Here is a 21,864-nt window from a genome sequence, read left to right on the forward strand (position 1 = left end):
TTCTCTCTCTTTTTTTCCCCTCTCTTTCTCTCTCTTTTTTCCCTCTCTTTCTCTCTCTTTTTTCCCCCTCTGTTTCTCTCTTTTTTCCCTCTCTTTCTCTCTCTTTTTTCCCTCTCTTTCTCTCTCTTTTTTCCCTCTCTTTCTCTCTCTTTCTCTTTTTCCCTCTCTTTCTCTCTTTTTTTCCCCCTCTCTTTCGCTCTCTTTTTTTTCCTTTTCTCTCTTTTTTTCCCTTTCTTTCTCTCTTTTTTCCCTTTCTCTTTTTTTCCCTTTCTCTTTTTTTCCCTTTCTCTTTTTTTCCCTTTCTCTTTTTTTCCCTTTCTCTTTTTTTTCCCTTTCTCTCTCTTTTTCCCTTTCTCTCTCTTTTTTCCCTTTCTCTCTCTTTTTTTCCCTTTCTCTCTTTTTTTTTTTCCCTTTCTCTCTCTTTTTTTTCCCTTTCTCTCTTTTTTTTCCCTTTCTCTCTTTTTTTTCCCTTTCTCTCTTTTTTTCCCCCCTAACCAGTCTCTTCTAAGTCTTCTTTTTGCGCATCCACTGGTGAGGATGCGTTGTGTGACATCTCGGGATGTTTCTCACTGTTCCTGAGGCCCGTCCAATACAGCACTGTTACCCGGTAACACTTTTCCAGACACTGGTTGGATTGTGAGTAAATAGATACTCTTACTGGTTCAGCCGCTGTCATACGTGGTGTCTAGCCTCTGCCAGGAGGAAAATGTTTGGAGGATTTTTGTGTTTGGTTTTTTTTCATGAGTATTTTGGGAAATGCACATTTGAGTTGTATTGATACTGGTCTGCAAGGCCAGCCTGAAGGGGAATGTGTGTGTGTATACATATATATATATATATGAATGTATACTTCTATCGACACAGCAAACTTGTTTAGCCTTTTGAAGTGCCATTTAAAGTTAGGTAGTAGAATTTTCTGCCTCAGTAAGAGAGAATCTGAATTGAAAAGTGGTGGCTTCTGCATGAATATTCTAACAAGCGTAGCTGTCTCACCCGTGCAGAATGTAAACGGAGGAGGTGGCTGCACGCGAGAACCTGCACAGGGCCCTGGGCTGGGGTGCAGATGTGTAGCTTGCCCAACAGCCCCGTTTTTGTCTTCTCTTGACTTCACACAAATACGCAAATATTGGTGCTTTGCTGGAGAGCTGCAGTGATGTGATGAGAAGTGAAGTTTGGGCTGATGCGGCTGCTGTCTGAACCTTCAGTCCGATGCAGAATCGTACTCTGACTTATTGGAAAGGCCTCAGGGGCCAGCTACACACATCCTGTCGAGCATCTTGATTATGTTTTCTGGGCTCGTTCTGATTTTGTTTCTTTTGTAAAGTACTTCTGTGTGACTGCTTCGGAGAGTGGGTTATTATAAAAAACACAATTTGCTTTTGACAGCTCAGCTGCTTCCTTTCGCACTTGGTTGGCTGCATTTCTCCACCCGGTAGCAGCTCCCTCGCAGCTCCAGCGTCTCCTGGGCTCTCCCTGTCCGGGAGTGGTAGGAGCCGAGCCGAGAGCTGCCCCGGCTCGTGGCCTGCAGCGAGGGGGCTGCAGAAAATAGGTACCCATTTGCCATTGGGGCAGGGGGATCGGGAAGAGGACAGGGAAAGGAAGGAAGAGCTGCGAGTGAGGAGCGACGTAAAGTAAAATGGAAAGTGGGCAGGAGCAGCCCAAGTGCTGGGAATGCAGAGAGGAGGAAAGTCTTAGAAAAACCCGGTAGGAGGGAAAGCAGGGAGAGCTGAAGGGTAGAGAGGAGCAGGGCCCTGAGACAGATGGATTCTTCCCTGCAGACGTCGGCTTTCTCCCAAAGGCAGACCTGGCGGCAGCAGGGAGAGGAGTCTGTGCTGGAGCAGTAGCTGTGCAGGTCCGTGCTGGTGCTGGCTCGCTCTTCAAATACGCAAATGCATTTTTCATGTAGTCAAGCCTGCCTTTGGTAATTCAGCATAATCCAGTGATGAGGTGGGGGTTGTTACACAGATCCAAGGGCAAGCGAGAAACTGGCTCATCAGGCTGTTCGATGGTCGAGAAGCAACCTCAAGAAGCTGCTTTGTGTAGATTAATATTGCCTAGGAAATCGCTTGCAAATGTTGGCTGTGGAATTGTTTCCCTTTCCATCTCACAGACCCCTTTTGATGTCTCCTTCAGACCAACGAAAACTGTGAAGGAGCCTGTTTATAAAGTAAAGGGTGGGAGCAAAGCTCATCTGTTGCTTTCTCCTTGCCATGTGTTGTTGGCTTCAGTTTTGTAGCCATCATTTTGCATAAGGTTTCTGAACTTGTTGTTAAAAGCTGGTTGCACTAAGTATTTAATTTTCAAGTCTTTCAAAGATAGTGGCAGATTACTTCTAATATAGAACTATTAATTTGAAACAATTGGCTGAAATCAAAATTCCTTGACCAAAGTCTTGCTTTGCTTTTCTGTTTCTTTTAATTGAGCTGTTGCAGAATAGCCCCCCGACACCAATGGGCTTTTGGTGTTGGAAAAATGACTTAGGAAAATAAAATTATTGGGTAACTAAATGTCATAGGCTTTGCTTTTCATTCAAATATTTCCAGGGACTTGCTTTTCGTTTAAATAATTGTAACAGTACATGTTAATTTATCAGCAGCATGTATTAATAAAATAGATTTTGCATGGTGTTTGTTAAAATGAGAGACTAATTTTCTGCTTTTGATCAACGGCAGTGAGTGATGTTTTGTTTAACTTCCACCAGACAGGCGGATTTAAAGTGGTTCAATTGTATTGGTGTCTGTTGTATCTAGTTACCACTAATTTATTTTTTTTTCCTTAGGGGCCAACACAACGACATGTACAGATAATCATGGAAAAGCTATTGAGGACAGTGAACAGAACAGTCATTTCCATGGGACGTGATTCGGAGCTCATCGTAAGTGTCTCTTGATGTCAACTTAAATATCTCTGTCACATCTTTTCGAGCCTGACTGTAATAGAATTTAAATCCCAGGTCACCCAAAGCAATCAAAACCTTCTGTCACTGTCTTTGTTCAGTAAGCTGTAAAACATCAGCATGTAATTTTTCTGCGGTTTACACAGGGGGAGAAGAAATATTTTTTAAAAATATCGATGGCCGGGTGATTAGCCAGATTTTAGAGGTTTGTGTTAACCAGAGTGATGGGTTATTTGTAATTAGAGAGCTGAACAGTGTGGGAATGAGAGACTTGCCCATTTGTTACTAGTGTGAGCCATCATTTGACTCCACAAGTATTTACTTGCCTTTCTTGACTACGACTGAGATAACCAAGACAACGGCAGAGTTTGATTTTAGAACAGAGCCCCAAACTGTTACTTTTTGAAAATCTAGCAGAAGGACTGATAGAGCAGCTGCAAGTTACCATGTCCCACTGTGGTGGCGTGGCACTGTGGTGTTAAAGCCTGACGTTTGAATTTTTCGACTGTATCACTAATGTTGGTCTAAATAATGAAAAAAATAGTGGGGCCTACTGATATCTAAAACGGGGGTAGATCTTGCTGTTTTTTGGGGGTCTCACCGTGTGTGTGCCTTGACCTTATATTCTTCCTTGGGCGTCTACATCTGGCTACTAATGCGTGTAAGGGACGGGTCAAAGTGGAGCAGGTTTCTCCTCTGGCTGAGTAGCTGCCTTCTCGTCTACATTTGGTTCAGCTTGGTTCAATACACTGATTTCATTCTTAAAAAAGGGTTTATTTGTTGGTGGGATATATCTGAGTCCATCAGCACTTTTTTTTTGATCTCCCCTTTTCTGATTTTATTTCTCTGTATAATCGCACGCAGTGACATTTGACTTTTTATGACGAGTTTCTCTGTCCTCAGCACATCTTACCCACCTGCTGCTGTCCCATTTACTTGGCATGCGGTGGTGCTTGTGTCGGCAAACAGCCTACAGTTTTAGTTTTGTCTTCAGTGCGCCATCCACTAACTTTTTTTTGTCTTCCACTTTTATCTCTTTGATGTGCAATAATAGTTTTTGCTGTAAGGAAGTGACAGTGGATCGCCAGATCCCTTGCTGGAGCAAGGAATGGTTATAAGCAGAGATCATTCTTGCAGAATATTCTAGTGCTGGGATGCACTGACAGTGAAAGCCAGAAAGTTTCTTATGGTTACTTTGTATGTTACTACAGAAATTACTAATAATATGCAGAACAGATACCTTAAGGTCTTAATATTTTAATATCTTTCTGTACAAGGGTACGAAACCTTACTTCTTCCCCCAGTTGTGCAGAAGGTGTAGTCTTGTAAGACATACATACAGGAAACCTCTTCAGTTACGGTTTGAATGCAAATTAATTATTGTTTTGATGAAGATGATTTAGGTGATATTTTAACATGTTAATTATTCCTTTTGCATTTATCAAATTATGTTTGAAAACTTCTCATGTATATGTTTTAACTAAGTACAGCTGTATTAAAAATATCCATAGTGATCATGAATACAGCTTGAAATCACTCTATCTGCACTCTATAATTATGTGATGAGTATTACTAGGAGCGGGTATTTTTGAGGAGTACTTACTCCTATCTTAAAATTCACTCTGTTGCTGAATGGATCCTCCTGTTGTCAGCCAGTAACAACTCATTTTTGTGGCGTCAGCAAAGTAGGAAGAGTAAAACGCGAGCGATAATGAGCGAGCATAACCTGAGCCCTCTTGGCTCAGGATCAGGGTGAAACTGGGCATTAACTTGTATTTTGTCAATACTAGACTAGTGTTGCCTGGCAATTATATTAGAGATTTAACCATAGGGGATGAGTAGAAGGAAGGAATTTTAAAAACATAGAATCTTGCAGAGGCGTAGTTCAGGGAACGATGACTTTTTCAAAAGAAGTTAAATACAGGGCATAGCAATTTGTTTCTTCTATAAATGTAGCTGTATTAGTGTGCTACAGCTGGCGTGTTTTCACCGTGAAGAAATGCTGAGCTGTGTCATCTTCATCCCAAACCTACACATTGCGTAATACACTTTGAATATAAAAAAAGACCTTGGGGTCAAAAATTCTGAAAAATTGGTATTTTCTGCTGTAGACACGAACTATATCCCTTAAGATTTATCAGCTGTTAGCTTTGCTCCGGCAACATTTCTCTGAGGACCCTGCTTGAATAGCTCCAGTGGAGGGAAGGTGCAGTCATCCTCACCGAGATAAGACTTCTCCTCTGTTAGGCAGCAATACAGAAACATAAATTCATAATCCCCTTGCAGTGTCAGTCAACTTGGCTTAATTTCACGTTCTTTATAAACCTCTGTGCTAACCACTGCTGAACTGCTGTGGCGGTTGGGATGCAGGAACCTTGGCATCTGTAGGGGTAAACATCAGAAGACAACTGTTCTGTAGAAATTGTTTCAATATCTGTGTTAATAGTATTCTTTGTGTACGTTTCTGAGTTGGAGGCATACATGGCTTACACTCCTGTTGTTTTTGGCTGTGTGATACGTCAGTGAGAGCTGGCGTTTCTGAGAGGCTGGAGTTCTGCGTGGTCGGTGGAGGACTGTCAGGAATCCAGGCGGTCAGGTGAAAACGCAGTTCTCTTGGGACAGAGGTGGTGGAAGTCGAATGCGTAAATATAACGTGATTGTACATCAGTGCACAGAAATCTTCGGTAGGGGGTGAGGTTGCTGGATGTGGTAATGTAACAAGAACACAGGACACCAAATTTGTTGTTTCAGGAGGATATGCAATTAGAGACTATTAAAGTTATCATAAATAATTCAAATTACTTTCTCTGCGTTATAACCTATGGATAGGGTTCTGTGTGTCTGATACTGCACGACTGTTACCGGGTCCGTTTCCCGTGGAAGGATGTTCGTGAAGGGTGGGATGAGCTGTGGTACCCACCTGACCAAAGCCCTGTCCTTCAGGGTCAGGCGAGGGACCAGCCTGCGGCGATGGCCGTCCCAGCACAGTCAGCTGCTTAAACGTGGCTGCTTCGCTGCAGAACGTAGAAACCAGGAGAGAAGAAAGGATTTTGGTAACTCTTCCCTAATTTATGCCTCTTACCAGACGCCTGCCATGTCTCAGTCTGAATATGGGAGGTGTTGGGTACAACCTTCTAAAGGTTTTTGGTCTTCAGTATCCTCCAGGGCTGTTCTCAAGCTAAATTGCCAGTTAGCCGTGCTTAATTACAGGAGGTGCCTTTTCCCCTGTGTTGAGCAGACGTGAAAGATTCTCCAGTTGTCTCTTTTGACTTTGCACATCTTTGAATTTTTGCTTCCTTAAATGTGTGAGTTTCTAGATAAAAATCATAAGCTATTTTTATCATATGCCTTCAAAAGAGAATTACCTGGAAATAAGATAGACCAGTTGTAAGAAAAACTAGATAATAAATAAAATGGAGTAGAAGTGATAGATGAAAATCTGATTTGGCTGTAATTTTGGGAGAAGTTGGTAGCAAGATGGATTGAAGTTGACATTTATGATACTGCAAACTCTCTTCTAGCCTCCAGAACTTGTTAAAAAACAAACCCAGACCCTTAGTTTCACCGGTGTCTGTATTAACGAAGATTAAGCATATTCTGGTGACTTATACAGGTTGCTTCAATGAAAGCAGTGAATTTATATACTTGGAAATTAGCATTAGTTTCCAGCCTGCCGTATCAAACGAGTTTTTAATGTGCAAGGAAAAAAAATGTAGTCACCATGTTAGTACTTACTATTACTTATGATTTTCACCTGCTCCATTTGCTGCCTGAGCAGGGGGTTCTGCGTGCGTGGCTGCAGGGAAGGTAGGAGCGAGGTGTGGCCCGATGCCGGGTCGGGGACCACTCCTGCTCCCAGGGCTTGGCTGCTTGGGACCGCTTCTGCACGCCCCTCGACCTGCTCCTGCTATGGCACCTGCAACAGGATCACGAAGTCTTTCCTACTGGAGAACATGTCGCTTGAAAATAAAAAGATGGAGCATGCTTCCTTGGGTCGTTTGTGAAGGAGAATTGCAAACCATCTCTTCCCGTGCCGAGTAGCTTTAGCAGGACGTCGCGTTCCACGCGAGCCGGCGTCTTGGCCTCCTTCAGCACAGCAGAACTGACCGGCCACGATGGTGGGGCCAGAAGGAATCGTGACTGCTCCCTGCCTGCTCGTGGTCAGCAGCCTGGTCCGTTTTTCGTTTAGAAAGCCAAGAAAAACAAGCTCGTTGCTGAACCCTTTCGTTTCGGAAAGGACAGCCAGATGGGGTTTTTGGATCCCTGCACGTACGATGTTTGGAAGCTGCCTCTGTTGGCAGGTTTGTGCGACCGTGTGGTCACTGTCGGCGAAGCAGACAGTCTTGGTGGCTTTACATGGTGGAACAAATCAAATTCCACTTTGATACAGGGAAAAAAAATCTAGCTCCTAGATGTAAGGGCAAAGAGCGTGGGCAGTGGCTCTGCTCCCAAGGGACTCTGTCTTTAACAGCGGTGGCTCTGAAAACCGTGGCGCGTGGTGAACAAAGTCAGCGTGAAGATCTGCTGTGATCGGGGGAAAAATGCTGGTTTAGGCTCTCCTGGGATGTGTGGCTGGGAAGCGGCGGACAGGAGAGGACTTTCTGACTTTACTGATGAGTGGAGTGTTTTCCACAGCGATTTTTTGTTTCCCCCTCTACACTTTAAAACCAAAGCAGAAATGCTGCAGAAACCATCACAAAGTGGAGACAGTGAGTGGTTTGTGGTGTGAGATGCGAAAGCCACCTGAGGTTAACAGAAAGGAGATTTCGAGGTGCCCCTGGGTGGTCGTGAAGGAGACTCTCTGTCGGGTGAAGCTGACGCCTGTCAGAGGAAAGAGGAGGAGCTGGTGGCAGCACTGGAGGGCGAGACGTGGAGAGCAGCAAGCGTGGTGCTGGCATGGGAAGCCAGCGCCGGAGTAATCCACCCGTCGGAGACAGCAGTGGATTCTCCATCTCTTGGCGTCTTCCAGGCAGGACGCCTTTCTGGAAGGCAGTGAAATATGAGTCTAAGTCCGAGTAAAACATGAGTTATTGAGGGTTGCAGGAGAGAGTTCTGGGGATTAAGTTATGTCGGAGCTGAAGCTAGATGTAAATTGTCTTGCTGTGCCTTAAAATCTGTCAGGTATAGGGTTAACGGGTTCCAAAACGTTGGGGAGAAAGCTTCGTTTTCTTCACCGGGCTTCTATGATGTGAAAAATTACACTTGGTTTTATTGAATTGCCTGTTTTCCTATCTTTCAAAAACATTTGAAGTTAGGTATTGCAAACTAATGTCACAAGAACTCGAGCAGTATTTGGGTGACGGTCGTGATTCTGTTCCGTCACTCGCACTGAGCCGATCCGTGTTGTAAGACGCAGCACGGCCGCAGCGCGTGGGCACGGAGCCTGCCCTGCCAGCGTTGATCGGGAGCAAACCGCCTCCTAAACCGACCGACAGCTCATTTCTAGCACTCCAGTTATTTTAATAAGCCACAGTTGTATTTTATGGATGCTGAAGTAATACCAGAAATTGTTTCCTGCAGTCTGTTTCATTCTAGCAGAGCAGAATTGTGTCGCTATGGCAGTCAGAGCTTTAGTGGCAATCCAGTTAACAAATTCCGGTAGTAGCAGAGAGTGCGTGCTGTTATACAGAAGTGAAAGAAATGGAATAATCTGACAGCATACTTGGTTTGAAAGTGTTCATGAAAAATGAACATACTTGATTTTGAAACAGTGATTAACCTTTAAAGCATGGAGTAAAATTAAAGGCGTAGATGGTGGTTTTCATCTTAAGCAAGAAAAAGCAAACACTTTGTACCGATGGTAGGATTTTTCAGTTTTAATCATTATTTTTTTCAGGTTATCCTGATTTTTAAACTATTATTACAGTGACTTTTTTCCTGTAAGAAAACAAGTGATACTCACATGAATAGTGTTTCCTAATAGTTCTAAAACAAAGAATGTAACTGTTGCTTAATGGGAATTATACGGACTCAGAAAATAGCAAGTAATATAAAAGCACTGCAGTATTTATTGACTAAAAAGTATTGTTAAGCATGATATGGGAGAAGTGCATGTAGCAAATTAGTGTGTGGAAGTGCACGGTATTGTCAGTGAACTCAGCAAAGCTCCGCTATGTGCCGGATTGGAAGCGAAGATGCATTTTCTTCGTTATAACCCCATACCTGTGTTTTGTAAGATCTTCTACATCGGGGTGAAAATAGCTTTGTCGGTCACATTTAAAAGCTCTAACAAATTCGGTTTTTCTCTCGGTGTCTACCTGACCTGAGCCTGAGTGACTCTAAATGTAATACAATATGATACATTTTACACACTTGCAAAAACATTTTATTACAAATTACATTGTATGGTACGGTAGAACACGATATGTAATTTTAAGCAAGACTATATGTATGTTAGCTTTTCCAGTTTTAAAAAAATGTAAAAAATTAAAAATTTGCAACTTCTTAAGAAAATAGCCTGGACATGTACAGAACACGCCGTGAGAACTTTCACTTTTAGCTCTTATATGTTTCACCAGTGAATTTTCCTCTCTCGTTTTAAATGCTTACAGAATATTGGTCTCGGAGTGAGTCAGTAACCGCACATAAACGCAGTTCAGCTTTGTGTCAGAGTCCCTGCGCACAGGAACGTTGGGAGTGGGTTTATGGGGAAAGCTACTGGTTCGCTGTCGCTGACGGTTTGTGACTGATCGCCGTCGAGAGCTGCTTGATTTCATTTCTTTTTAAAAGAAACCACAAACACTAGGCATGTTAGCATGGATGAGTCCGTTAATTATTAACACTATTTTAAAATAATACTGAGTACTCTTGTATCTTTCTTGTTATGTCCGTATTTGATATTTCTTTCTGTTTAGGAAAAAAAAAATATATATATTTTCTTGATTGGAAGTACTTGTGGGTTTCTGAAACATGTAGGGCAGGCTGTCTTGTAAACAGTTTTTATATTTTCAATTAGAAACGGTAGAAAATACATGAACCATTTTTTTCCACGCGAGACCATGGCACTTCCTCCCTGGTGCACAGGATCGCCTTTCCTAATCCTCCAGCTTTCTCCAGAGTATTTCAGGATATTGTTTGCTTCTGCCCTCTTCCAGGTTGCCTGCCAAGGTGACCGCTCTCCCTTAAAGCCTGCTGGGATTCAGCTGGAGGTGGGCGCAGGCAGCTGCTGCATCTCTGTGCCCAACAGAACACGCTTTGCTTGCTCTTTCCTTTGGGGGCAGGGGGAAAGAAGTTGTTTTCCTCAAGTTTTCTTGCCGTAATCGATTTGATGCTGAGCTAAGAGGAAAAATAGTGGCAGTGGAAACACTTCCACTTTTTTGGTATGTTAAACTCTTCTGCTAAGGATTACATTTCTTCCACCTAAAGGCTGAAGAATTTGTGTGTTGCTGATGCTGCAGGGTAAGCAATTTCAAAACCACTTCTCAGTAGGCCAGTTTGTCACATGACACTTCATGACTCAAATGATCTGAAATCCTTTCAAAATAAAACAAGACCAAAAGATTCCCACTCCGTGGCCACTTGTAGCATGAGAAATTTTTCCACAAGCGGTCATTCCAGAGGCAAGTTTAATGACAGGAGCAAATACTTAAGGGAAAAGTTGCAGGCTGTGATTCAGAGCAAAATTTTAATTGTGGTGTAAAAAAAAAGTGGTGGTGGTGGGCGAATGGATTCACATTTCTTCCCTAAGTGTGTTGGTTAGCAAGTACAATTAATAGATTGAAGATATAAATTATAATACGTTGGGAAACCCATCTGAGAAGCTTTGTAAAGAAACAGCGTTTAAAAGCACTGCTCCTTCCCGACAGGTCTGAGAGCGTAATGCATACCATAAATTTTCTGGTGCCTTCTGCAGCAGAGGCTTTCCAAAGGCTGCACTGCAAAAAGATATTAAATTATGGCAAATGCCAACAATCCGTGGAGCTTTTACTTATTCTGTTTGTGGGCTTGTGTTGGTTTTTTTGTTTGTTTTTGGTTTTTTTTTCCTGTGCCAGACTGTGTCATTTAGGCCTTTTGGGTACCAAAAGGCTAGAAGCGGACAGCTGATTGTCCCGTAGCCTTGACCCTGTCAGCCCGCTGTGGTTAAAGGCTTGTCCTGACTCGGGGGGGTTTCCAGGTGCTCCCCCCTCGGAGATGAGCAGCGGACTTGTTCGCCTGGTGACGAGGACATATCGAAATTAGAAATGATGGTGCCTTGTCGAAATGGGATCGCTCGGTTGAAGTCTACGTCGCGTGAAGGCAAATATACATATAGTCACATCTTAGAGATTATTCGTGGTCTCGGACCACATGAAAAATTGTGCTTTGTCCAGGATATATGTGCTGAAAACTGCACTCCCCGATCAACATGGATTTGTAAAACTGAAGACCATCGCAAACGTAAGGCTTGCTTGTTTGGTTTTTTTTTTCCCCTCATTGTTTAAAGACAATAAACCAGACCCCCAAAAGGCTTTGAAAGAACAGTGATATTTAGCTGTGTACAGGATGACAGCCTACAATTTAACAGGTTAGAAGGTGACGCTTTCGGATCTAAGGGGGGGGGAGAATAGTTTTACTTTCCATCTTTGTACAAATTTCAATTCAGGTTTTACATCCCACATTGGTGAACTGCAAATAAAAGCTGGCAAGGTGTTACCCAACGCCTTGCTTCCGGACACGAGTTCATAGGTACAAAGGCCTTTTTGGTACATACGGTGAGAACTGAACGCTGCCAGAACGGTCAGGATGACATCGGCCGGTAACACTGGTCAGTCTACCGAGATCCCGTTATAGCTGATTATAGAACTCCCAAGTATTTTTTTTTCAAAGAAGGCCTTGAACTCCACAGGTAATGGACTTGGGTTAAAGAAACCAGAGTTTCCATCTTCCATGCTTTTTTGATTCAGTTTTGGATTTTTGCTTGGGAGTGGAGGAGTAGCTCTCCTGAGAATAAGGCAAAGGTGCAACCTGAGTTTCCTCAATAGGATGAAGTTTTCTCAAAACTGGCTGTAATTTATCTTCTTGCTGTTTAAAATCCAATTCCACACTAAAAACGAGAGGAAAAAAAGCAATCAGTTGCTAATTACAATGATAGAAAGATTTCGTTAAGCCAACACCAATATACAAGTGCTTAACTTAATGAAATTCAAATACAAAATAAATGTTTAAATCGGATCTCCACATTTCTTGCACTGAAAGTGAAGGGTGGGTAAGGTCCAAAAAGGACGTATTGCAGAAGAGAAACGGGAATGGGCTTGTGCAGACTTCTCCCTCCTGTTTAGGAGGGCTTTGAGGATGATGGTGGAAGGGCTGTGAAGTAATTGCAAATTAGAAATACTACTTTTCCCCTCGTCTCTGTGGAGAAACGCTCTTTGCAGGGGGGCCCCAGGCTCTGTTCTCCCTCCTGCCTGCGTGGCCTGGGAGGTTGGCGTGGCCGCCCGGCACGTGCGTGGGCTGGCCGTGAGCAGCAAGGCTGCCGGGGCAGTTTCTTTACCGTAGCTGTTTCTTGCAAGTTTTGCCATGAGTTAGATTAATTTCACCCAACTACTGTCCTGTGTGTATATATACTCGTATATGGAAAAAATAAATAAATCCAGTTATCTTTTACAATGCAACTCTTCAGTATGCGCTGACAGCATCTAAACTTCGCCCTGCGGTGAGGATAACAATATAAATCTACTTTTACAGCCCCTGCTGTAAATGAGTGCGGAGATAAAACCATCTACTGATGTATTTCTGTTTCTTTCTACCAGATCTGTGGGTAAAATAGGTAACATGGAAAGAACCTGTTTTGGTAGCAGCTAGTGTGCACTTGCTTGTTCCATTGCTACTAAAATTTAATAGAAATAAGGGAAATACTCATTTAAACGTGAGCTTGCATTCAGAAAATACTCTGAAGCTCTAAAATCCACCTCCTGAAGTCTAAACACTGTCGGCTACATAATCCTGCCAGCAACTGGAAACATAATAAAGATGAAATGATAACCTTTACTTCAACAGTGTGCTACAGATCGTTTCAAGTTTACCTTCTAAAGCAAAGGAACTGCGTTATAAACGTCAGCAAAAGGTGAATTCTGTCTGATACTCGAAACCAAATCTGGGCACGTGGAAGCACCCTGACGCTGGATGGTTCCGCGTGCAGCAGCTTGTGGGCGAGTTCTGCACCGAGTCTTTTCGGCCCGTCTCGGGCATCGCATTGCAACGTGGCACCTGGACATCGGAGGATGAATTTGGAAGATGGAGTGAAATTAAGGGAATTTAGACCCTGGAGTTAATTTATTTCTTCCCTACCTCTTGCTGGATGACTGAGGTGAAGGTTGTGTGTGAATGCGTCTGTTGGGGCACTTGAGAGGTTTCCCTTTCACTGCTCCTGCCGAGGTTTCTGGGGCTTTGCACTGCCTTTGCTACTCCAGTGCTGCATGAACACAAGGTTACTCTTCCCGGACATCAGTTCACTTTTAACAAGTCTTAAATGTGTTTTCTGAGTTACTTCTGCCATTGCTGGTTTGGCGTAAACCCCTAGAGACGTTGGGTCTGCTTGTTCAGGCCTCGTGCTCCCAGCAGAGTTCTTCTCAAAAGAGGTTTTTAAACTTTTGCTGCTGTTGCTTGTCCCTAGCTGGAGGAGAGCGGCAGCCCACCCCGAGGGCGTGCCAGCACACGGTGCGGACCGCCTGGAATCGTTTCAGAGGAAGTTCTCCCAGTAAGCTGCAATGACAGAAGTCATGGGAAAGTCTGGTGGACGTGAGTGCCACAGCCTTTGCACATGGAGCACATAATGCCAGCTAATGCCATCTGCTGATCTGGGTGGATTTCATTTTCCTCTTAGAGTGGAGGAGAGGGAATCAAAGATGCTAAGAGAAGTTTGGGATACTTTTGTGGCTTGGTTTTTTGAAGAGCTGAAGAGTCTACCTATAAGGACTTCAAGTGAAGCCCTAGAAAGGGCTGCTGGAAGGGTGTGAGGTCTTGTTTTGCATCTGGCTATGCCTGGTTTGGTGCTTGGCTGGGTTTGCATCTGGCTGTGCCTGGTTTGGTGCTTGGCTGGGTTTGCATCTGGCTGTGCCTGGTTTGGTGCTTGGTTGGGTTCGCATTTGGCTGTGCCTGGTTTGGTGCTTGGTTGGGTTTGCATTTGACTGTGCCTGGTTTGGTGCTTGGTTGGGTTTGCATCTGGCTGTGCCTGGTTTAACTGTTAAATACATTCGGAGCCAAAGTGTCAGCATTTCAGTCAGCTGGGGTGATTTGGATAAACTTTCCAATAGTGGAGGAGAGAAATACGCTAGGTAAGAGTTTAAATATTCCAAATATTTTCCCCATCTCTGTGTTGTTAAGCAGTCAAAAGACATTCCAAATCAAAGAAGACAATTTTGAAAATTGCAGCTCCATGCTGGAACTGTACCTCTGAAGGCTGAATTTGCAGGAGGCAGCTGTGTTGGGCACCCTGCTACCGCAGAAGCACACTACGAGCCTACTGATTAATCTAATATCAGTCCTTGTTAATGAAAGAACAGTGCAGTCTTCAACTTGATAACGCATTCTTGTTTGCAGTTCAGCTAGCAAAAAGCAGTTGGTTGGATAACTGCGGCGTTAATTTTGTGCTAAGACCGAGTTATCAGTTGCTTGTGAATGCCCCACCACGTAAATGCTGTCAGCAACGCGGGGAGAGAAGCTCTGCATGGAGCAGATTCTTCTCTAAATCGCATTTAAGGTGGCGTGCAAATCCGTGCAGACCTTGGCATGTATGATAGTTGGCTTGTTTCTCAGTATAAATTTTGCAAAAGAAACAAAGGCATCACAGCTCTGGCATTGGCGGAGTTCGTTTTTATTTCTTTCAAAACGTTCCTCTTGCAGGGGAGCTCTCTTAAAAGCTGCTTGAAATGGATGTACAAGATAAATTGTTTTAAAAAAAACCTCTTGCTGAACAGAAGAACTTTTTTTCGTAATCAATTTCTATTAAAGATAGACCTGAAGAGAAAAACTATCTTGGTTTGAGTCCATATGATGAAACCCGTGTTATTCCCATTTTCTACTGCATGAAACCACTTGCAGCACCGTTCAGGCTGTCTTTCAGCTGTTCTGCCTCACAATGTTTTACTTCTGAAGAGCACAGAGAGGAAGAATGAAAACATTCCTATTGCTTCAGCATTTAGAACTGTAGATTTCACAGAAGAACTGACTGTTGGTTATCGAGATGTGTGGGTCGAGCTTGGTAGGCTCTCCCTGCAGCCGCTCCTCTCGGGCCGGCGAGCTGTCTGCTTGCAGCCGGAGGGTTTAGCGCGCGCTTGTCTGTGCTGCAGCAGCAAGACAACAACCTTCTTCTGTAGTTTTTCACATATTGTTCCAAATCAGCTAGAGCTGACTTTATTTTTGGTCTTTATATCGAACGTGCTATTAATTTCAGCAAGGGCTGCAGGTCCGTATGACTTCTGCAGACCGTTCCTCTGGCTTTCCAGCCCTTGCATTCGTCAGCTTGGTGCTGTCACCTGTCACAGCTCTGACGATTTTGTTTGGCTCAGGGCTATTTTTGTATCCTAAGAATCTCTAGGCTTCCTCTCAAAATGACCTTTCCTTGAAATATTCCCTGCGCCGTGTGGCTCTCTTCACTTTCAAACTTTGTCTGATTTTGCCTCTTTAACTCTCCTCCTGATAACTCCGTGAACTTAATTAGCGAGGGTTCTTCTAGCATTCCACGTGATGGAGATTATAATTATTGGCTTGGGAAGCATTTTTCCGTAGATGAAATCACAATTTTTTTCACTAGGCTGACAATTGTGAATAAGCCCTACGAAAACAAGCAGCGAATCCAAATACCACACCATGCTATTGTGGCCAGCGTTGGCCTGGCACGCCTGCTCAGGACGTACTAAAGGCTCCCTTACCCACAGTGTTGCCAAATTTGGAACACTGGGTTGGAGTTTCTCCATGTTCAATGTCCATCTCAAATTTTTCCTGTGGATGAAACTCCAGTGCAAATTAATAGGCTGGTTTTGTGAACAAGTATAAGCAGTAAAATTTTGTCTGCGATCAGTATTCTGGTTTTCTGTGTTTTCTCCCCAAAGCAACTATAGACTGACAAGGTTTACAACAGAAACTCTACTTTTTAGGGCAGTTGCCTGTGTATCGGTGTTTGCACAGATGTCACTCCCGTGAAAATCTGGCCAAGTAAAATGAAATAACAGGCCGTTGAGAATTTTATTTTGGTGTGCTCATTAAACACAGGCGAGAACTTTGTCATTAAAATCTCTGAAATTCCTTCACAGGGAGAAGGGTCTTGTCTGGGACTGATCAAAAACCTCCCTGCAGTTGCAGCTCTGAGTCACGTTAGCCTGTGCTTGGCTGAGCCCCAGAGTGCAGGGCCCCGAGCCTGCTTTTTCTGTCGTCTTGTTTTCTGCCGTGGATACCAGTACGAAGGGACCCCAACAGGAGAGTTTTTTGAATTTCTTTTTGTTTTCTTCCTTCCTTTGCCATTTCCCAGGTGCTGGTGTTATTTATTGCCCGGCGTGGATGTGCACTGAGCTGCCTGAGGAGCCTGGCTGAAAGGTGACTCAGGATCTGGTTCTGGCCCTGGGCAGTGCCACCGACGTGCTCTGGCAGCTGGGTTTCTAGCGGACGAGGCAGTGTTGTGGAAAGGTGGAGGGTAACAGCAGGGCGGCTGAACGCCGCCTTGAGAACTGTTTTCATACACGAGTGTTAATTTTGGCATGGGAGTCAGCGGGAACCTCTCTGGAGTGTCACTGTTTGTTTTGCTTTGCGCTTAGCGTCCCTCAGCCTTCGCTGCTTGTAGTTGTGAAACGGAGTTACTGTGCTCGGAGGGCAATGAAGACTTGACGGCTGCAATAACGAGTACCCCAGGATGACCTTGGAACAGAACTACTTTCTGTGCAGAGTTTCTTAGAATCACAGAACAGTCAGGGTTGGCAGGGACCTCTGTGGGTCACCCAGTCCAACCCCCCTGCCCAAGCAGGGTCACCCAGAGCAGGCTGCACAGCACCGCGTCCAGGCGGGGCTGGAATATCTCCAGAGAAGGAGACTCCACAGCCTCCCTGGGCAGCCTGGGCCAGGGCTCCGTCACCCTCAGAGGGAAGAAGTTCTTCCTCATGTTCAGCTGGAGCTTCCTCTGCTTCAGTTTGTGCCCGTTGCCCCTTGCCCTGTCTCTGGGCACTACTGGAAAGAGTCTGGCCCCATCCTCCTGACACCCATCCTGCAGATATTTAGAGGCATTTATTAGGTCCCCTCTCAGCCTTCTCTTCTCCAGGCTGAACAAGCCCAGCTCCCTCAGCCTCTCCTCGTAGGAGAGATGCTCCAGTCCCCTCATCATCCTCGTAGCCCTCCACTGAACTCTGTCCAGTAGCTCCTCATCTTTCTTGAACTGGGGAGCCCAGAACTGGACAGGGTACTCGAGATGAGGCCTCACTAGGGCAGTGTAGAGGGGGAGGAGAACCTCCCTCGACCTGCTGGCCACACTCCTCCTAATGCACCCCAGAATGCCACTGGCTTTCTTGGCAGCCAGGGCACACTGCTGGCTCATGGTCAAATGGTTTGAATCGTATTCAGGACAAAAAGAGAAACCAAACCCCTTGAGCAGCCGCTCAGCAGTGAGGGGCTGGGTGCTGGGTGCCTGCAGCCCCCGGGGAGAGGAGCACGGGATGGCCCGCCCTGCCGGCTGAGCGCTCCTGGTGCTGCAGCGCTGAGAACATCTCGGAGGTTCTTCGGGGCTCGCGTGGCACCGTACGCCTGCGCGTGCTGCGTAACGCGTGCGGGTGAAATCAGGAGGGGTGGCAGCTGGGGACGGAGGGTCCATGGTACAACAAAGGGAGGGATGCGGAGCCAAGGTGGCCCCCTCGCTCAGGCTGCTGCTCTCCCTGGCTAAGTTTGTGCAGATCAACACAGTTTCTTCTTAACAGCAAGATTTTGCCACGCTTCAGTATTTAAGTTGACTTTGTCCAGACAATATACCCTAATAAAACTCACCTTCTATCCTTAAAATTTTCAGGGGTGAATCTACATGAGTTTGTCTTTTGTTTGTAAATGTGTCTTTTAGTTTGTGGAAGGTGGCCAAGGTGGGCACTTGGGGCACCTCGCTCAGGCTGCTGCGCTCCCTGGCCAAGCCCTTCTTCTGAACCCTGGCGCGGCGGAGCACGGATCGGTGTGCCGGGTTTTCTGGGTTGGGCTTCACATTTTTTTAAGTGGTTTTTCAGAATATATGTTAATGAGTTTATTTTTTGCATGTTGGCAATAGAGCGAACTTTTTCTAATTTTGTTGCTGTATAAGGGATTGAAAACAGTTTGAGGAGTCATAACCATTTGGTTCTGAGCATATGGACTGTGGGAGGGTACCTAGCGACAAGCTTAGAAATACGGACGGGGTTTCTTCTTTTCTAACACAGTCACAAGTTATTAACACAAATAATTTTAAGACATTAGGTGCTGACAGTTTGACATGTTGGTTACTTGGTAAGATCACCGAATCGGAGTAATTCAGGTTTGGGACTGGGTTGCTGAGGGCTTTATCCAGTTTCCTCTTGAAACCTCGAAGGACGGAGCCTGCGCAGGCTCTGGGCAGCCTGTTCCTCTGCTTTCTGCCTCAAAGAAAACCTTCTCCTCCTACTCAGCCTGAGCCTTCTCATCTCAGTCGACACCCCTTCTGTTTACCTTTTTATTACCTAGTTGGTAATGTTAAGGCCCAAATCCTGCAAGCATTTGTGGAGCGGCTTAACTCTCAGCATTTAAGTCGGCTAGGTGAAGCAGGAATTAAAGAATACCATCGTGTCTCCTTCTGGGTGACATTAATTGGATGACATGGCATTAGTGCATGCCACGTCTCGGAAGAACGGGATCCAGATAAGCATTAATCACTCGAAAATGAGCTTAATACACTTTTAAGCAATCTCTGTTAACTTTCCTATTTCAGCCTGAAAGTCACAAACGCTTAGGATCCAAGGCATGGTCAGCGTTGGCAGGCCAGTAAGGTCCTTTTTTTTTTTTTACTAAGCATCTTACAGTCTAGAGATAAGATGAGAAAGAATGTAAATTCATTAAAGCGAGTAGGAAATAAAAAGATGATGAAAATGACCATCATTTAGTTACCTGATTTTGCTATACTAGTGATATCTTAGGATTTTGTCTCCTTATCTATGTCTACTATTTATGTCACTTTGAATTGCCATTTTTATTAACTTTAATAATAATCACTATATCTAACCTTTACAAGCGATCTGCTTCCGCGAGGGCTCTGTGCTACCTAGTTAACTTGCATCACCATGATTTTAACCTGGTTTATTTGCCACTGTTGTATGGACAGTTAAATTTTGTAGATTCCATTAACATATTTCTGTTGAATAGCTGGAGTGCACCTTAGAACTTCAATGCCAAAGACAAAATTAAATACTGAAAACCAGCATGTATTAATTCAAAATTTCAAAGGAGTAAAAAGTAGCCAAATTAATAGGCGACACAGTTTTTTGTAATTCTTCTCTCCAACAACTACAGTGATTTAGTACTGATTTAAGTTAGTTTGTTCCTCCCTGTGCAGAAATTGGCTAGTGATTCGATCTAGTAAAAAGTTTACTTCCAGAAGCTAAAGTAGCCTTGTAAAAGCTATTGAGTGTTTCTGACCTTTGTGACTAGGGGGAAGTCTAGCATGAATTCTTCAAGATGTTCCTTCACAGAACAGGTTTGAAAGAGCTCTGAATATTTTTTAGTATTACTGTGTTCAGGATTGAATTGTATTTTTAAAAAACCCAACGTCTGTTGTGGAAAAGTTAAGGTTTTCTCTTGAAATGATTTATTTGTCCCGTGAGGGCATTGGTTATATTTTTCTGAGGTCTCCTGTATCTACTACTCGGGTGCAAGAGCCCAAGAATTGAGGAGGGTCCAAAACAGGAGCACGTTGTAGGAGCAGTCGGAGGCACGTGTGGGACAATCCTCCTGGTCTGGCACCGACAGGTACGGACAGCCTGCAGGGTCCAGTGCCCTCGGACACCCGGGTTGTCAGTGCATCCTGAATGCTTTAATCTGAGTCTTAATTTCTGTTCCTAAAAGGTGTTCTGTCTTAAAGAGAAACCACCCAACTCTATGCAGCTCTTGTCACGCAAAGGTGCGGCGTGTATTGCGTCTAGGCTTAAGAGTAGCTTTGGCATCCTCACTAGTGAAATGCTGCGCTTCTTGCAGAGGCTGCGGTGCTGTAGGGTTTGACTTGCAGAGGAGCAGAAGCTCCTACAAGGCAGTTTGTCCCCCCGGTAGTTTTATCAGTGAATTTCTCTTTTATCCCTTCTGGCTACCTATCTTGTTTTAGTAATTCAGTCTTCTCATAGTTCCCCTGTTTTACGCTGTCTTCGGTTTTAGACCTCTTCCCTGCAGCCTATATTCTCCTAATCTGTCAAAAAGCTGAGCTGAGTTTTGCTAAAACTTCCCCTGGAAACATCGCTTTAGGGGGACGCCCAGCATCGATGGTTTCAGTCCCAATGGCTGCTCTGGGGGGACGTGCTGAAGAGCCAGGCCTGCCTGCTGCCCTGTTAGTCTGTCGGCAGGGAAACGTGGGAAATCCGCATTTCTGGAGTCATTTCATTTGCCAGAGGTAGAAGCTGGAAGGTTCCGTAACTTTAAATCTGCTGACTAGAAATCAAGATTTAAAAAAATTTCCAACTGGGTGTTTTTTTTTTAGCTAATGAAACAAAAATAGTTTCCCTGATAGAAATGTGCTATGCCGTACCTTCCCAAGCTGCCCTGAGCAAGAAATTGCACAGGGGCGAGCTCAGAAAAAGGGAGGTTTTAGTTATATGTGTGCTTCTAAACATTGCTCTAAAGGACAAAGAAATAAATTAATTGGTTCCTTCCCCTGCACGGAACAGCATAGTTCCCTTTCTAGTTAGCTGGGAAGTAGGAAAGATGGAATTGAAGTTCACTTGTAGGCAGCTAGCAGATAATCTCTAAATTGCTCCAGGTCTTGTGCCCGAGTCAGAGGTTGAGTAGAGAATTAGGGGGTGAAGGGGGAAAATCCGGGGCTTTGCAGACCTGGCCAACGTTTGCACCTTCATTTTAGTTTGTGTCTTCACTGTAATGCCTAGTCATCTTCAGACATTTTCATCTGTGCTATATTCCCTGATTCTCTGAAACACCCTACTACTGAGATGCAGTTGTTCTCATCTTACCTGCAACGCGTGAAAATACTCGGGTGGTTTTTTTTAAGCCTGATGGAGGGGGACAGTGAAGTTGTGGGTAAGAAACACATCATCAGACTGACGATGGCTTCGCATCGTGCCCGCTGCCTATCTGTTGTGCCTTCGCTGTAACCCAGCTCATGCCAGCACGGGGAAACTCCAGGAGGGGAACCTTTTCCGTCTGAACATGAGGAAGAACTTCTTCCCTCTGAGGGTGAAGGAGCAGTGGAACAGGCTGCCCAGGGAGGTTGTGGAGTCTCCTTCTCTGGAGATATTCAAGACCCGCCTGGACAAGGTCCTGTGCAGCCTGCTGTAGGTGACCCTGCTTGGGCAGGGGGTTGGACTGGGTGACCCACAGAGGTCCCTTCCAACCCCTACTGTTCTGTGATTCTGTGAACCTCTGTGCTGGAGGAACAAGCAGCAGCATCCCTTCCCCTTCTGCACCCGCGCTGTTTCTAGCCAGCAGACCCCAGGTGCTTCCTTCTGCAGGTGCGAGCAATCTGTACCAAAACCTTTAGGCACTTTGTCATTTTTTTTTAGCTGTTTGGCAGTAATGAGCAAAGCTGCATTCTCCTCACAGGACCGGGCACCGCGGCGGGTCTGCTGAAGGAGCTCTCTGGACGCGTACAGCGAGTAAAACACGTACAGCGTAAACCTCGCGTGCTGCGCGGGGGCTTGAAGAAGGCGGCGGTGCCGTTCGTGTCGGGCAGGGCGTATTCGCCGTGCACATTTCCAGACTTCTTCATTAATGTGAAAGTACCTAAAAGCCTGGGTCACAGCGTGGTTTTGCTGATAAAGCTGTCTAGCAGGGTCCTGCACCTGGGGAGGAACAACCTCATG

At 44.8% G+C, this 21,864-nt stretch overlaps 2 protein-coding genes across 4 annotated transcripts in view; one reads left to right on the plus strand and one right to left on the minus strand.

The window, feature by feature from the left end:
- The window catches only part of DOCK1 (dedicator of cytokinesis 1), a 339,932-nt gene that overhangs the window by 104,745 nt on the left and 213,323 nt on the right, over positions 1-21,864 (plus strand). For all 3 annotated transcript variants that reach the window (XM_075423918.1, XM_075423919.1, XM_075423920.1), the window contains exon 27: positions 2,780-2,875. In XM_075423918.1, the coding sequence (XP_075280033.1) occupies positions 2,780-2,875 (96 nt within the window). The remainder of the gene's footprint in view (positions 1-2,779; positions 2,876-21,864) is intronic.
- The window catches only part of INSYN2A (inhibitory synaptic factor 2A), a 53,160-nt gene continuing 39,814 nt past the window's right edge, over positions 8,519-21,864 (minus strand). The window contains exon 4 of the mRNA XM_075423921.1: positions 8,519-11,918. Within this exon, the coding sequence (XP_075280036.1) occupies positions 11,735-11,918 (184 nt within the window). The 3' untranslated portion in view covers positions 8,519-11,734. The remainder of the gene's footprint in view (positions 11,919-21,864) is intronic.

This window comes from Opisthocomus hoazin, chromosome 6, assembly GCF_030867145.1.
Source record: "Opisthocomus hoazin isolate bOpiHoa1 chromosome 6, bOpiHoa1.hap1, whole genome shotgun sequence".
Taxonomy (NCBI): domain Eukaryota; kingdom Metazoa; phylum Chordata; class Aves; order Opisthocomiformes; family Opisthocomidae; genus Opisthocomus; species Opisthocomus hoazin.